The sequence below is a fragment of the Pristiophorus japonicus genome, chromosome 3 (assembly GCF_044704955.1).
Source record: "Pristiophorus japonicus isolate sPriJap1 chromosome 3, sPriJap1.hap1, whole genome shotgun sequence".
NCBI classification, from domain to species: domain Eukaryota; kingdom Metazoa; phylum Chordata; class Chondrichthyes; family Pristiophoridae; genus Pristiophorus; species Pristiophorus japonicus.
This window is the reverse complement of record NC_091979.1, coordinates 4,605,784-4,619,742: the sequence shown is the minus strand read 5'-3', so window position 1 is coordinate 4,619,742 and position 13,959 is coordinate 4,605,784. Positions and strand designations below refer to the sequence as shown.

Here is a 13,959-nt window from a genome sequence, read left to right as displayed (position 1 = left end):
ACCACACGGGCTGCAGCGGTTCAAGAAGGCAGCTCACCACCACCTTCTCAAGGGGCAATTAGGGATGGGCAATAAATGCCGGCCTTGCCAGCGATGCCCACATCACATGAATGAATAAGACTTGCATTTCTATAGCGCCCTCAACCCCAGGACGTCCCAAAGCGCTTTACAGCCAATGAAGTACTTTCGGAATGTAGTCACTGTTGTAATGTGGGAAACACGGCAGCTAAATTGCGCTCAGCAAGCTCCCACAAACAGCAATACGATCACGACCAGATAATCTGTTTTATTTCCCAGCAACTGTATTTATATAGCGCCTTTAATGTAGTGAAATAGTCCAAGGCGCTTCACAGGAGTGTAAGACGACAAAGTTTGACACCGAGCCATGCAAGGAGAAATTAGGGCAGGTGACCAAAAGCTTATTCAAAGAGGTAGGTTTTAAGGAGTGTCTTAAAAAGGAACAAGGGGAGGTGGAGAGGTTTGGGGAGGGAGTTCCAGAGCTTGGGGCCCAGGCAACAGAAGGCACGGCCACCGATGGTGGAGAGATTATAATCAGGGATGCTCAGAAGGGCAGAATTAGAGGAGCGCAGACATCTCGGGGGGGGTTGTGGAGCTGGAGGAGGTTACAGAGAAAGGGAGGGGCGAGGGCCATGGAGGGATTTGAAAATAAGGATGAGAATTTTGAAATCGATGCGTTGCTTAACCAGATGCCAATGTAAGTCAGCAAGCACAGGGGGTGATGGGTGAGCGGGACTCGGTGTGAGTTAGGACACGGGTCAGCGAGCACAGGGGGTGATGGGTGAGCGGGACTTGGTGCAAGTTAGGACATGTGCAGCCGAGTTTTGGATCACCTCAAGTTTACGTCGGGTAGAATGTGGGAGGCCAGCCAGGAGTGCATTGGAATAGTCAAGTCTGGAGGTAACAAAGGCATGGATGAGGGCTTCAGTAGCGGATGAGCTGAGGGAAGGGCGGAGACGGGCGATGTTACGGAGGTGGAAATAGGCGGTCTTAGTTATGCTGCGGATATATGGTCGAAAGCTCATTTCAGGGTCAAATATGACACCAAGGTGGCGAACAGTCTGGTTTAGCCTCAGACAGAAGTTAGGGAGAGGGATGGTGTCAGTGGCCGGGGAACGGAGTTTGTGGCGGGGACCGAAAACAATAGAAACATAGAAATAGAAACATAGAAATATTACAGCGCAGAAGGAGGCCATTTTGGTCCATCGCGTCTGCGCTGGCCGACAAAGAGCCGCACGGTCCTCGGTCAACAGCCCTGAAGGTTACATATAAACCTATGAACAATGAACAATGGCGGAAAGGCAAACAGCACCCAGCCCAACCAGTCCGCCTCACACAACTGCAACACCCCTTATACTGAAACATTCTACACTCCACCCCAACCGGAGCCATGTGATCTCCTGAGAGAGGCAAAAACCAGATAAAAACCCAGGCCAATTTAGGGAGAAAAAATCTGGGAAATTCCTCTCCGACCCATCCAGGCGATCGACAGTAGTCCAGGAGATCACCCTGGCCGTATTCTATTCCCCACAGTGCTTACCATTATATCTGCACCGTCCAACAAAAGGTCATCCAGTCTAATCCCAATTACCAGCTCTGGGTCTGTAACCCTGCAGGTCACGGCACTAAGTGCCCATCCAACCATCTCTTAAAAGTGGTGAGGGTTTCTGCATCCACCACTCTTCCAGGCAGCGAGTTCCAGATCCCCACAACCCTCTGCGTAAAGAAGCCCCCCCTCAAAACCTCTCTCAACCTTCCACCAACCACCTTAAAACTATGACCCCTCGTAATAAACCCCTCCACCAATGGAAATAGACCCTTACTATCCACTATGTCCAGGCCCCGAATGGCTTCGGTCTTTCCAGTATTCAATTGGAGAACGACTCTGCTCATCCAGAACTAGATGTCGGACAAGCAGCCTGACAATTTGAGACTGTGGAGGGGTGGAGAGAAGTGGTAGCAGGGTTGAGCTGGGTGTCGTCAGCGTACATGTGGAAAGTGACTGGGATGGAGACAGCGGTTTAGGACTGCTGCTCACATGGATGATAAGCGTGGACGGTTTCTGCGCTGTAATCGCCAAACTTCACGTAGCCACGTCATGGTGCCTTGCCCCGAGTGCGAGCCCTGGCTCAGTGGCAGCACTCTCACATCAGGGTCGAAAGGTGGTGGGTTAGAGTTCCCACTCCCGAGACTTGAACACGCGCTCCATCTGGCACTCCCAGCGCAGTGCTGAGGGAGGTGCTGTTTATCTGAGACGTTAAACCCGGGGTAGTTTGTGGGAGCTTGCTGTGCACAGATTGGCTGCCACGTTTACAACCAATCAGCGACTACACTTCAAAAAAAGCATTGCATTGGATGTAAAGTGCCTTGGCACCTCCCAAGGTTGTGACAGGCGCTATAGAGTTGCAAGTCTTTCCCCCTCAGCCATCCTTCCTCTCTAAAAAGTCATCCTGGAGGCAAAATTCAACCCCAAAGCTCATTTTCTTTTTGGTAAACCCACTCCCCAAACCCCTCTGCCCTCACAACAAGAACTTTTATTTATATAGTGCCTTTAATGTAGTAATACATCCCAATGTGCTGCTTCACAGCAGGGTTATACAAGATAAAACAGATACATTGGACACTGTGCCACAATAGAAATTATGGCAGATGACTAAAAGTAGGGTCAAAGAGGTCGGTTTTAAGGAGCGTCTTAAAGGATGAAAGAGAGGTAGAGAGGCGGAGAGGTTTAGGGAGGGAGTTCCAGAGCTTGGGGCCCAGGCAACAGAAGGCACGACCACCGATTATAATCAGGGATGCTCAAGAGGGCAGAATTAGAGGAGCGCAGACATCTCGGGGGGGGGGTTGTGGGGCTGGAGGAGATTACAGAGATAGGGAGGGGCGAGGGACATGGAGAGATTTAAAAATAAGGATGAGAATTTTGAAATCGAGGCGTTGCTTAACCGGGAGCCAATGTAGGTCAGCGAGCACAAGTAGATACTTGGGAATATGCCAGTATAATCATTACAGAGACATGGCTGAAAGAGGGGCAGGTTTGGCAGCTCAATATTCCTGGTTGCAGGATTGTTAGTCAGGACAGAGAGGGAGCAAAAAAGGGGGTAGGGTCACAGTATTGATTAAAGAAACTATTACAGGTGTGAGGAGGGATGATATTAGAGGGATCAAATGAGGCCATATGGGTCAAACTGAAAAACTGACTGCAAAAAATTCTATAGATGTGGGAAGAGAAAATGATTAGTGAAGACTAATGTAGGTCCCTTGCAGTCAGAATCAGGTGAATTCATAATGGGGGAACAAGGAAATGGCAAACCAATTGAACAAATCCTTTGGTTCTGTCTTCACCAAGGAAGACACAAATAACCTCCCGAAAAGACTTGGGGACTGAGGGTCTAGCAAGGAGGAACTGAGGGAACTGGGGGAAATCCTTTAGTCAAGAAATGGTGTTAGGGAAATTGATGGGATTGAAGGCCAATAAATCCCGAGGGCCTGATAGTCTGCATTCCAGAGTACTTAAGGAAGTGGCCCGAGAAATAGTGGATGCATTGGTGATCATTTCCTAACATTCCATGGACTGTGGATCACTTCCTATGGACTGGAGGGTAGCTAATGTAACACCACTTTTTGAAAAAAGGAGGGAGAGAGAAAACAGGGAATTATAGACCGGTTAGCCTGACATCAGTAGGGGAAAATGTTGGAATCAATTATTAAAGATGTAATAGCAGTGCATTTGGAAAGCAGTGACAGGATCAGTCCAAGTCAGCATGGATTTATGAAAGGGAAATCATGCTGACAAATCTTTTGAATTTTTTTTGAGGATGTAACTAGTAGAGTGGATAAGGGAGAACCAGTGGATGTGATGTATTTGGATTTTCAAAAGGCTTTTGACAAGGTCCCACACAAGATATTAGTGTGCAAAATTAAAGCACATGGTATTGGGGGTAATGTACTGATGTGGATTGAGAACTGGTTGGCAGACAGGAAGCAAGGAATGGGAATAAACGAGTCCTTTTCAGAATGGCAGGCAGTGACTAGTGGAGTGCCGCAGGGCTCAGTGCTGGGACCCCAGCTATTTACAATATACATTAACGATTTAGACGAAGGAATTGAATGTAATATCTCCAAGTTTGCAGATAACACTAAGCTGGGTGGCGGTGTGAGCTGTGAGGAGGACGCCAAGAGACTACAGGGTGACTTGGACAGGTTAGGTGAGTGGGCAAATACATGGTAGATGCAGTATAATGTGGATAAATGTGAGGTTATCCACTTTGGTGGCAAAAACAGGAAGGCAGATTAGTCTAAGAGCTCAACGCCCTCCCGGATGTACTTTCTCCAACTAGAGCGGTCTTCGGCCAGGGATTTCCAGATGTCATTAGGTGATGTCACACTTTACCAGGGAGGCTTTGAGGGTGTCTTTAGAAACATAGAAAATAGGTGCAGGAGTAGGCCATACGGCCCTTCAATAAGATCATGGCTGATCATTCACCTTAGTACCCCTTTCCTGCTTTCTCTCCATACCCCTTGATCCCTTTAGCCGTAAGGGCCATATCTAACTCCCTCTTGAATATATCCAATGAACTGGCATCAACAACTCTCTGCGGCAGGGAATTCCACAGGTTAACAACTCTCGGAGTGAAGAAGTTTCTCCTCATCTCAGTCCTAAATGGCTTACCCCTTATCCTTAGACTGTGTCCCCTGGTTCTGGACTTCCCCAACATCGGGAACATTCTTCCTGCATTCAACCTGTCCAGTCCCGTCAGAATTTTATATGTTTCTATGAGATCCCCTCTCATCCTTCTAAACTCCAGAGTATAAAGGCCCAGTCAATCCAGTCTCTCCTCATAGGTCAGTCCCGCTATCCCGGGAATCAGTCTGGTGAACCTTCGCTGCACTCCCTCAATAGCAAGAATGTCCTTCCTCAGATTAGGAGACCACAACTGTACACAATATTCCAGGTGTGGTCTCACCAAGGTCCTGTACAACTGCAGTAAGACCTCCCTGCTCCTATACTCAAATCCCCTAGCTATGAAGGCCAACATACCATTTGCCTTCTTCACCGCCTGCTGTACCTGCATGCCCACTTTCAATGACTGATGTACCATGACACCCAGGTCTCGTTGCACCTCCCCTTTTCCTAATCTGCTGCCATTCAGATAATATTCTGCCTTCGTGTTTTTGCCATCAAAGTGGATAACCTCACATTTATCCACATTATACTGCATCTGCCCACTCACCTAACCTGTCCAAGTCACCCTGCAGCCTCTGAGCATCCTCCTCACAGCTGACACCGCCACCCAGCTTAGTGTCATCTGCAAACTTGGAACATTTCCACTGTCGACCTTTGGCTCATTTGCAGTGAAGGAGCTCCGCATAGAGCAATTGCTTAGGGAGTCTCGCGTATGGCATGAGAACTTTGTGGCCTGCCCAGCGATGTTGATCAAGTGTGGTCAGTACTTCAATACTGGGGATGTCAGCCTGGGCGAGGACACTGATGTTGGTGCGTCTGTCCTCCCAGGGGATTTGCAGGATCTTGCGGAGACATCGTTGGTGATATATCTACAGCGATGAGATGTCTTCTGTACATGGTCCATGCCTCAGATCCATACAGGAGGGCAGGTATTACTACAGCCCTGTAGACCATTAGCTTGGTGGTAGATTTGACAGACTGGTCTTTGAATACTCTTTTCCTCAGACGGCCGAAGGCTGCACTGGCGCACTGGACACTAATACCCAGTACAGTTGCAGCAGGACTTCCCTACTTTTATACTCCATTCCCCACTTGCAATAAAGGCCAATATTCCATTTGCCTTCTAATCCCTAATCTCGAACCGGGATTTTACAAACCGGTTACTGGGAAGAGTTTTTAAATTGAGGAACCATCTTGGTTTGAAATGACACATCTAATGGGGCACGAACAAACCTGAGTGGCCCAGTGATCTCCAGGATGTAGACGCTGAAATTCGACATAATGAGCAAGGCAGGATACTCTTCTGCTATCCCGTATCTCACTGTGGAGGCCTGCAATTAAAAAAGACAAGCTTCACTAGCCACTCTGAATTGCGGGTTATTTTGCCAAACCAACTGAGTCAAACCAACATGGAATCTTATAGCACAGAAGGAGGCCATGAGCCCATCAAGCCTGTGCCAGCTGTGTAAAAGAGCGATCCGATTAGTCCCACACCTGCACTCTTTCCCCAGAGCCCTGCAAATTCTCTCTAACTGTATATCCAATTCCCTTTCGAAGGTTACTGGGTCGATAACTGCGGCCTCTCCGGGCGTGTACGATGTGCGCACGCACCCAGCGAGGCCTCACTAACACCGGTTCTCGGCCCGCAAAGCACCTGCACCAAGAACACGCTTTTCTGATCTGTCAAAATGTTTTTAGGCAGATTCTACGCATCCCAGGAGAAGGACATCCGTGGGGCAGAGATTGGGCTATTTGTCCAACTCATGCCCAGTGAATGTCCTTCAAACCCTTATGCCTGGTAAAAGCAGCCATATAGAAACATAGAGACATAAAAAAATAGGTGCAGGAGTAGGCCATTCGAGCCTGCACCACCATTCAATATCACGACTGATCATTCCCTCAGTACCCCTTTCCTGCTTTCTCTCCATACCCCTTGATCCCTTTAGCCGTAAGGGCAATATCTAACTCCCTTTTGAATATATCCAACGAACTGACCTCAACAACTTTCTGTGGTAGAGAATTCCACAGGTGCACAATTCTCTGTGTGAAGAAATTTCTCCTCATCTCGGTCCTAAATGGCTTACCCCTTATCCTTAGACTGTGACCCCTGGTTCTGGACTTCCCCAACATCGGGAACATTCTTCATGCACCTAACCTGTCCAATCCCGTCAGAATTTTATATGTTTCTATGAGATCCACTCTAATTCTTCTGCATTCCAGTGTATAAAGGCCCAGTTGATCCAGTCTCTCCTCATATGTCAGTCCAGCCATCCCGGGAATCAGTCTGGTGAACCTTCGCTGCACTCCCTCAATAGCAAGAATGTCCTTCCTCAGATTAGAAGACCAAAACTGCACACAATACTCAAGATGTGGTCTCACCAAGGCCCTGTACAACTGCAGCAAGACCTCCCTGCTCCTATACTCAAGTCCTCTCGCTATGAAGGCCAACATGCCATTTGCTTTCTTAACTGCCTGCTGTACCTGCATGCCTTTCAGTGACTGATGTACCATAACACCCAGGTCTCGTTGCACCTCCCCTTTTCCTAATCTGTCACCATTCAGATAATATTCTGCCTTCGTATTTTTGCCCCCAAAGTGGATAACCTCACATTTATCCACATTATACTGCATCTGCCATACACTTGCCCACTCACCTAACCTGTTCAAGTCACCCTGCAGCCTCTTAGCATCCTCCTCACAGCTCACACCGCCACCCAGCTTAGTGTCATCTGCAAACTTGGAGATATTACACTCAATTCCTTCATCTAAGTCATTAATATATATTGTAAATAGCTGGGGTCCCAGCACTGAACCTTATCTTACCCCACTAGTCACTGCCTGCCATTCTGAAAAGGACCTGTTTATTCCCACTCTCTGCTTCCTGTCTGCCAACCAGTTCTCTATCCACGTCAGTACATTACCCCCAATACCATGTGCTTTGATTTTGCACACCAATCTCTTATGTGGGACTTTGTCAAAAGCCTTTTGAAAGTTCAAATAAACCACATCCACTGGTTCTCCCTTGTCCACTTTAAAAATTCTAGAAGATTCGTCAAGCATGATTTCCCTTTCATAAATCCATGCTAACTTGGACCGATCCTGTCACTACTTTCCAAATGCGCTGCTATTACATCTTTAATAATTGATTCCAACATTTTCCCCACTACCGATGTCAGGCTAACCGGTCTATAATTCCCCGTTTTATAGCCGGGTTTTACCGGCGTAAGTGTTTTAAACCACAGAAAAATTAAATGGAATCATTCATTTTTATATTAAAAACCCGTCCATTAAAGCAGATTTATTTTTAACCCCATTAAAACACATTAAAACATTTTTACCCCAAATTATTATTTTTTTTAAAAACATGTAATTTCAATTAATTTTAAATATGAGGTGTTTATTGTGTTGTGTTTGGGTGTTTTTGGGGTTATTCTCATCGATAGTAATGGGAGCGCGTACAAACGGAGTTCCCATTATCATCAATGAGAATACTAGACAGTGATTGGTGGTCCAGACCCACGTGATTCCAATCATGATCCCCTGTGCCGCACAGCAAATGGAGGCCCCCGACTGCAATCTTACATTCCTCCGGGACCACCAGGTATTTCGGTAGATTGTTCTCGGGTCGGAGACCTTCGCCTGAAGGAATCCTCCGACCGCAACTTTCAGCCCAATATCGAGTCTGCTCCCACCGCCCTCGGGCAGCGCGTTCCCGATCACAACCACTCGCTGCGTTAAAAAAAGTTCTCATCTCCCCCTCTGGTTCTTTTGCCAATTATCTTAAATCTGGGTCCTCTGGTTACTGACCCTCCTGCCCCTGGGAACAGTTTCTCCTTATCTACTCTAATCAAAACCCCTCGGAATTTCGAACAGCTCCATCAAATGTCCTCTTCACCGTCTCTGCTCCAAGAACAATAATTCCAGAATGAGAGGTGATCTTCGCGAAACAGCACCTCATCTTTTGTTTGGGCACTTTACAGCCTTCTGGACTCAACATCGAGTTCAACAATTTCAGAATGCAATCGCTGCCCATCTTTAGCTACCCCCCGCCCCGCCCCGAGCCTGTGTTTTTATTTCCTTGTCTTCAATGGCAGCTGGTTATTATCCCACCATTCACACCCTATCGAGACACATGTTTTCTAACTTCTGCCATTACCAAATCAATTTGGCCCATCATCCCTTGTGTCTCTCTAATCTCTCCTGCCTTCCACCCTATCACAGACCTTCCCTTTTGTTCTTTCCTCCACTCCCCCTTTCAGTGCTGGTTAAGAATCCATTCTTTTCAAACATTCTTCAGTTCTGACGAAGGGTCAGCGAGCCGAAGCGTTAACTCTGCTTCCTCTCCTGACCCGCTGAGATTTCCAGCATTTTCTGTTTTTATTTCAAAAGTACTTCATTGGCCGTAAAGCACTTTGAGACGTCCAGTGGTTGGAAAAGGTGCTATATAAATCCAAGTCTTTCTTTCTCACGATGGACTGCTGCCCTGTTACCCCCATTCCACCTCCATTCTCAGAAGCCAAGACAGGATTTGATTGGGCTGTGTGCCTTGGCCAAGTAGCCTGCCAACACTCATGGTCCAGGCACACACGTGAAACTGTAGTGTAGATGTCATGTATACGGATTTTAGCAAGGCCTTTGATAAGGGCCCACATGGCAGACTGGTCACGAAGGTTAAAGCCCATGGGATCCAGGGCAAAGTGGCAAGTTGGATCCAAAATTGGCTCAGAGGCAGGAAGCAAAGGGTAATGGTTGATGGGTGACTTTTGTGACTGGAAGGCTATATCCAGTGCGATTCCACAGAATATAGGGGGTATGATTAAGAAGTTTGCAGATGACACTAACATAGACTGTGTGGTTGATGATGATGAAGAAAGCTGTAGACTGCAGGAAGATATCAATGTACTGGTCAGGTGGGCAGAACAGTGGCAAATGGAATTCAATCTGGAGAAGTGTGAGGTAATGCATTTGGGGAGGGCTAACAAGGCAAGGGGAGACCTTATTGAGATGTATAAAATTATGAGGGGTCTGGGTAGAGTGGATAGGAAGGACATATTTCCCTTAGCAGAGGGGTCAACACCCAGGGGGCATAGATTTAAAGTAATGGGGGGAGGTTCAGAGGGGATTTGAGGGGAACTTTCTTCACCCAGAGAGTGGTGGGGGTCTGGAACTCACTGCCTGAAAGGGTGGTAGAGGCAGAAACCCTCACCACATTTAAACAGTACTTGGATGTGCACCTGAAGTGCCGTAACCTACAGGGCTACGGACCGAGAGCTGGAAAGTGGGATTAGGCTGGGTAGCTCTTGGTCGGTTGACATGGACACGATGGGCCGAATAGCCTCCTCAGTGCTGTAAATAAATTTCTATGAACTGCAACCCCAGCACTTTGCAAAGACATTTCCGGTCCCCTCCCCAACTCAAACAATACGATGAATAGAAAGCACAGTAATCGCTGAGATACAAAAAAACACACTGCTCAATGACCCTTTTCAGATGGCGAGGCTTGATTCGGGAACGCCCAATCATTTGACAGGTTTCTGGAAAAACTCAAGCGCTGTCACTAGGATAAGTCTAATTGACTGAAGATGAGTGAGAGAAAGTGAGACACACCTCAAACCCTGCAGGGCAAACCTGGGGTTCCACCTACTGCTAATTTACACAGCGGTTGATCAGAGTACACAGACCCGCACATCCACTTCATTTCCAATATATATTATATAGGGCGAGCGAGGGGGGGGGGGGGAGAAAGGGGCATGTTTTGGGTAGTTATGACAAAGACACCCCCCCCCCCACATAATATCTGAACCCACCTTCTCTCTTACTCCCTCGGGTTTGGAAGAATGAGAGGTGATCTTATTGAAAGATACAAAATTCTTACAGCAATTGACAGGGTAGATGCAGGGAGGGTGTTCCCCCCCGGGCTGGGGAGTCTAGAACCAGGGGTCACAGTCTCAGGATAAGGGGTCGGCCATTTAGGACTGAGATGAGGAGGAATTTCTTCACTCAGAGGGTGGTGAATCTTTGGAATTCTCTACCCCAGAGGGCTGTGGCTATTCAAGGCAGAGATGGCAAATTTTTGAGATACTAAGGGAATCGAGGGATATGAGGACAGTTAAGGAAAGTGGAGTTGAGGTCGAAGATCAGCCGTGGTCTCCTTGAATGGCGGAACAGGTTCGAGGGGCCAAATGGCCAACTTATTTCATTCTTATGTACATGCCACCGGGCTATTCCTCATTGAGAAGCTTCACAGCCGAGCTGGATCGTATCCTCACCCCCAATGTCCACACTTTCTGCTGGACGGAATGGACAGCGTTCAGGAGCAAGAGCTCTGGCTGGTTTCCCCTCTGCCTCCCCCACCCACTTCGCCGGTCGGGTTTGTGGAGGCTACTTTCAGACGAGACGTTAAATCGCGGTCACGTCTCAAGTGGACGAAAAAGATCCCAAGGCTATTTTGAAAAAGCGCAGGGGAGTTACCCCCGGTGCCCTGGGCCAATAATTATCCCCCAGTGTCAGCCGTGGCTCAGTGGGCAGCACTCTCGCCTCTGGGTCTTTAGGTTGTGGGTTCAAGTCCCACTCCAGGGACTGGAGCACATAAATCCAGGCTGACACTCCCAGTGCAGTGTTGAGGGAGTGCCGCACTGTCGGAGATGCCGTCTTTCAGATGAGACATTAAACCGAGGCCCCGTCTGCTCTTTCAGGTGGATGTAAAAGATTCCACACGGCCACTATTTTGAAGAAGAGCAGGGGAGTTCTCCCCGGTTTCCTGGGGCCAATATTTATCCCTCAACCAAGATCACTAAAAACAGATTATCTGGTCATTATCACATTGCTGTGTGTGGGAGCTTGCTGTGCGCAAATTGGCTGCCGCCTTTCCCACATTACAACAGTGACTACACTCTAAAAGTACTTCATTTGGGACATCCTGAGGTCCTGAAAGTGTTGCTGTACTCCTACTGTTGAACAGAATTCAGGGATCAAAGGATCTCCAGTTCCACGTATCAATTAGTACAGTAGCTCTCAAGTGCCCTCTTAAATTAAAACAGGTTTTAATTTAAGCCACTTGTCAAATACTTTAAAAACAGATGTCCCCTGCACACGCTGGGATGAGCAGACACCATCGCTGTCGGCTGAATCAATGTCGCTAACCACTCCTACATCACTCCATGGGTCCTTCACTATTCAGCGTCTCAGGCCTTGCAGGATTGGCAGCCGGGAATATCAGGATTTACGTCAGGGTGGAATAGGATCTCCGGGTCCCTGGGCAGCAGCAACAGTAGCTAATCACCATCAGTCAGTCCCTCGGGATCGAGGAAGACTTGCTTCCACTCTTAACGTGAGTCCTTAGGTGGCTGAACAGTCCAATACAAGAACCACAGTCCCTGTCACAGGTGGGACAGACAGTGGTTGAGGGAAGGGGAGGGTGGGACAGGTTTGCCGTACGCTCCTTCCGCTGCCTGCGCTTGGTTTCTGCATGCTCTCGGCGATGAGACTCGAGGTGCTCAGCGCCCTCCCGGATGCACTTCCTCCACTTAGGGCGGTCTTTGGCCAGGGACTCCCAGGTGTCGGTGGGGATGTTGCACTTTATCAGGGAGGCTTTGAGGGTGTCCCTGTAACGTTTCCTCTGCCCACCTTTGGCTCGTTTGCCGTGAAGGAGTGCAGAGTAGAGCGCTTGCTTTAGGAGTCTCGTGTCGGGGCATGCGGACAATGTGGCCTGCCCAGCGGAGCTGATCAAGTGTGGTCAGTGCTTCGATGCTGGGGATGTTGGCCTGGTCGAGGACGCTAATGTTGGTGCGCCTGTCCTCCCAGGGGATTTGTAGGATCTTGCCACGTGCCACGTGATAGTCAGAGTAGGAATCGCAGGATAGCGCAGATGAATACGTGGCTTGAGCAGTGGTGCAGCAGGGAGGGATTCAAATTCCTGGGGCATTGGGACTGGTTCTGGGGGAGATGGGACCAGTACAAACCGGACGGTCTGCACCTGGGCAGGACCGGAACCAATGTCCTAGGGGGAGTGTTTGCTAGTGCTGTTGGGGAGGAGTTAAACTAATATGGCAGGGGGATGGGAACCAATGCAGGGAGACAGAGGGAAACAAAAAGGAGGCAAAAGCAAAAGACAGAAAGGAGATGAGGAAAAGTGGAGGGCAGAGAAACCCAAGGCAAAGAACAAAAAGGGCCACTGTACAGCAAAATTCTAAAAGGACAAAGGGTGTTAAAAAAAACAAGCCTGAAGGCTTTGAGTCTCAATGCAAGGAGTATCCGCAATAAGGTGGATGAATTAATTGTGCAAATAGATGTTAACAAATATGATGTGATTGGGATTACGGAGACGTGGCTCCAGGATGATCAGGGCTGGGAACTCAACATTCAGGGGTATTCAACATTCAGGAAGGATAGAATAAAAGAAAAGGAGGTGGGGTAGCATTGCTGGTTAAAGAGGAGATTAATGCAATAGTTCGGAAAGACATTAGCTTGGATGATGTGGAATCTATATGGGTAGAGCTGCAGAACACCAAAGGGCAAAAAACGTTAGTAGGAGTTGTGTACAGACCTCCAAACAGTAATAGGGATGTTGGGGAGGGCATCAAACAGGAAATTAGGGGTGCATGCAATAAAGGTGGAGCAGTTATAATGGGTGACTTTAATATGCACATAGATTGGGCTAGCCAAACTGGAAGCAATACAGTGGAGGAGGATTTCCTGGAGTGCATAAGGGATGGTTTTCTAGACCAATATGTTGAGGAACCAACTAGGGGGGAGGCCATCTTAGAGTGGGTGTTGTGTAATGAGAGAGGATTAATTAGCAATCTTATAGACCGGTCAGCCTGACCTCAGTAGTGGGTAAAATGATGGAATCAATTATTAAGGATGTCATAGCAGTGCATTTGGAAAGAGGTGACATGATAGGTCCAAGTCAGCATGGATTTGTGAAAGGGAAATCATGCTTGACAAATCTTCTGGAATTCTTTGAGGATGTTTCCAGTAAAGTGGACAAAGGAGAACCAGTTGATGTGGTGTATTTGGACTTTCAGAAGGCTTTCGACAAGGTCCCACACAAGAGATTAATGTGCAAAGTTAAAGCACATGGGATTGGGGGTAGTGTGCTGACGTGGATTGAGAACTGGTTGTCAGACAGGAAGCAAAGAGTAGGAGTAAATGGGGACTTTTCAGAATGGCAGGCAGTGACTAGTGGGGTGCCGCAAGGTTCTGTGCTGGGGCCCCAGCTGTTTACATTGTACATTAATGATTTAGACGAGGGGATT

At 48.0% G+C, this 13,959-nt stretch overlaps 1 protein-coding gene across 1 annotated transcript in view; it reads right to left on the bottom strand.

Moving 5' to 3' along the window:
• The window catches only part of stk11ip (serine/threonine kinase 11 interacting protein), a 194,639-nt gene that overhangs the window by 28,630 nt on the left and 152,050 nt on the right, over positions 1–13,959 (bottom strand). The window contains exon 21 of the mRNA XM_070875140.1: positions 5,936–6,033. Within this exon, the coding sequence (XP_070731241.1) occupies positions 5,936–6,033 (98 nt within the window). The remainder of the gene's footprint in view (positions 1–5,935; positions 6,034–13,959) is intronic.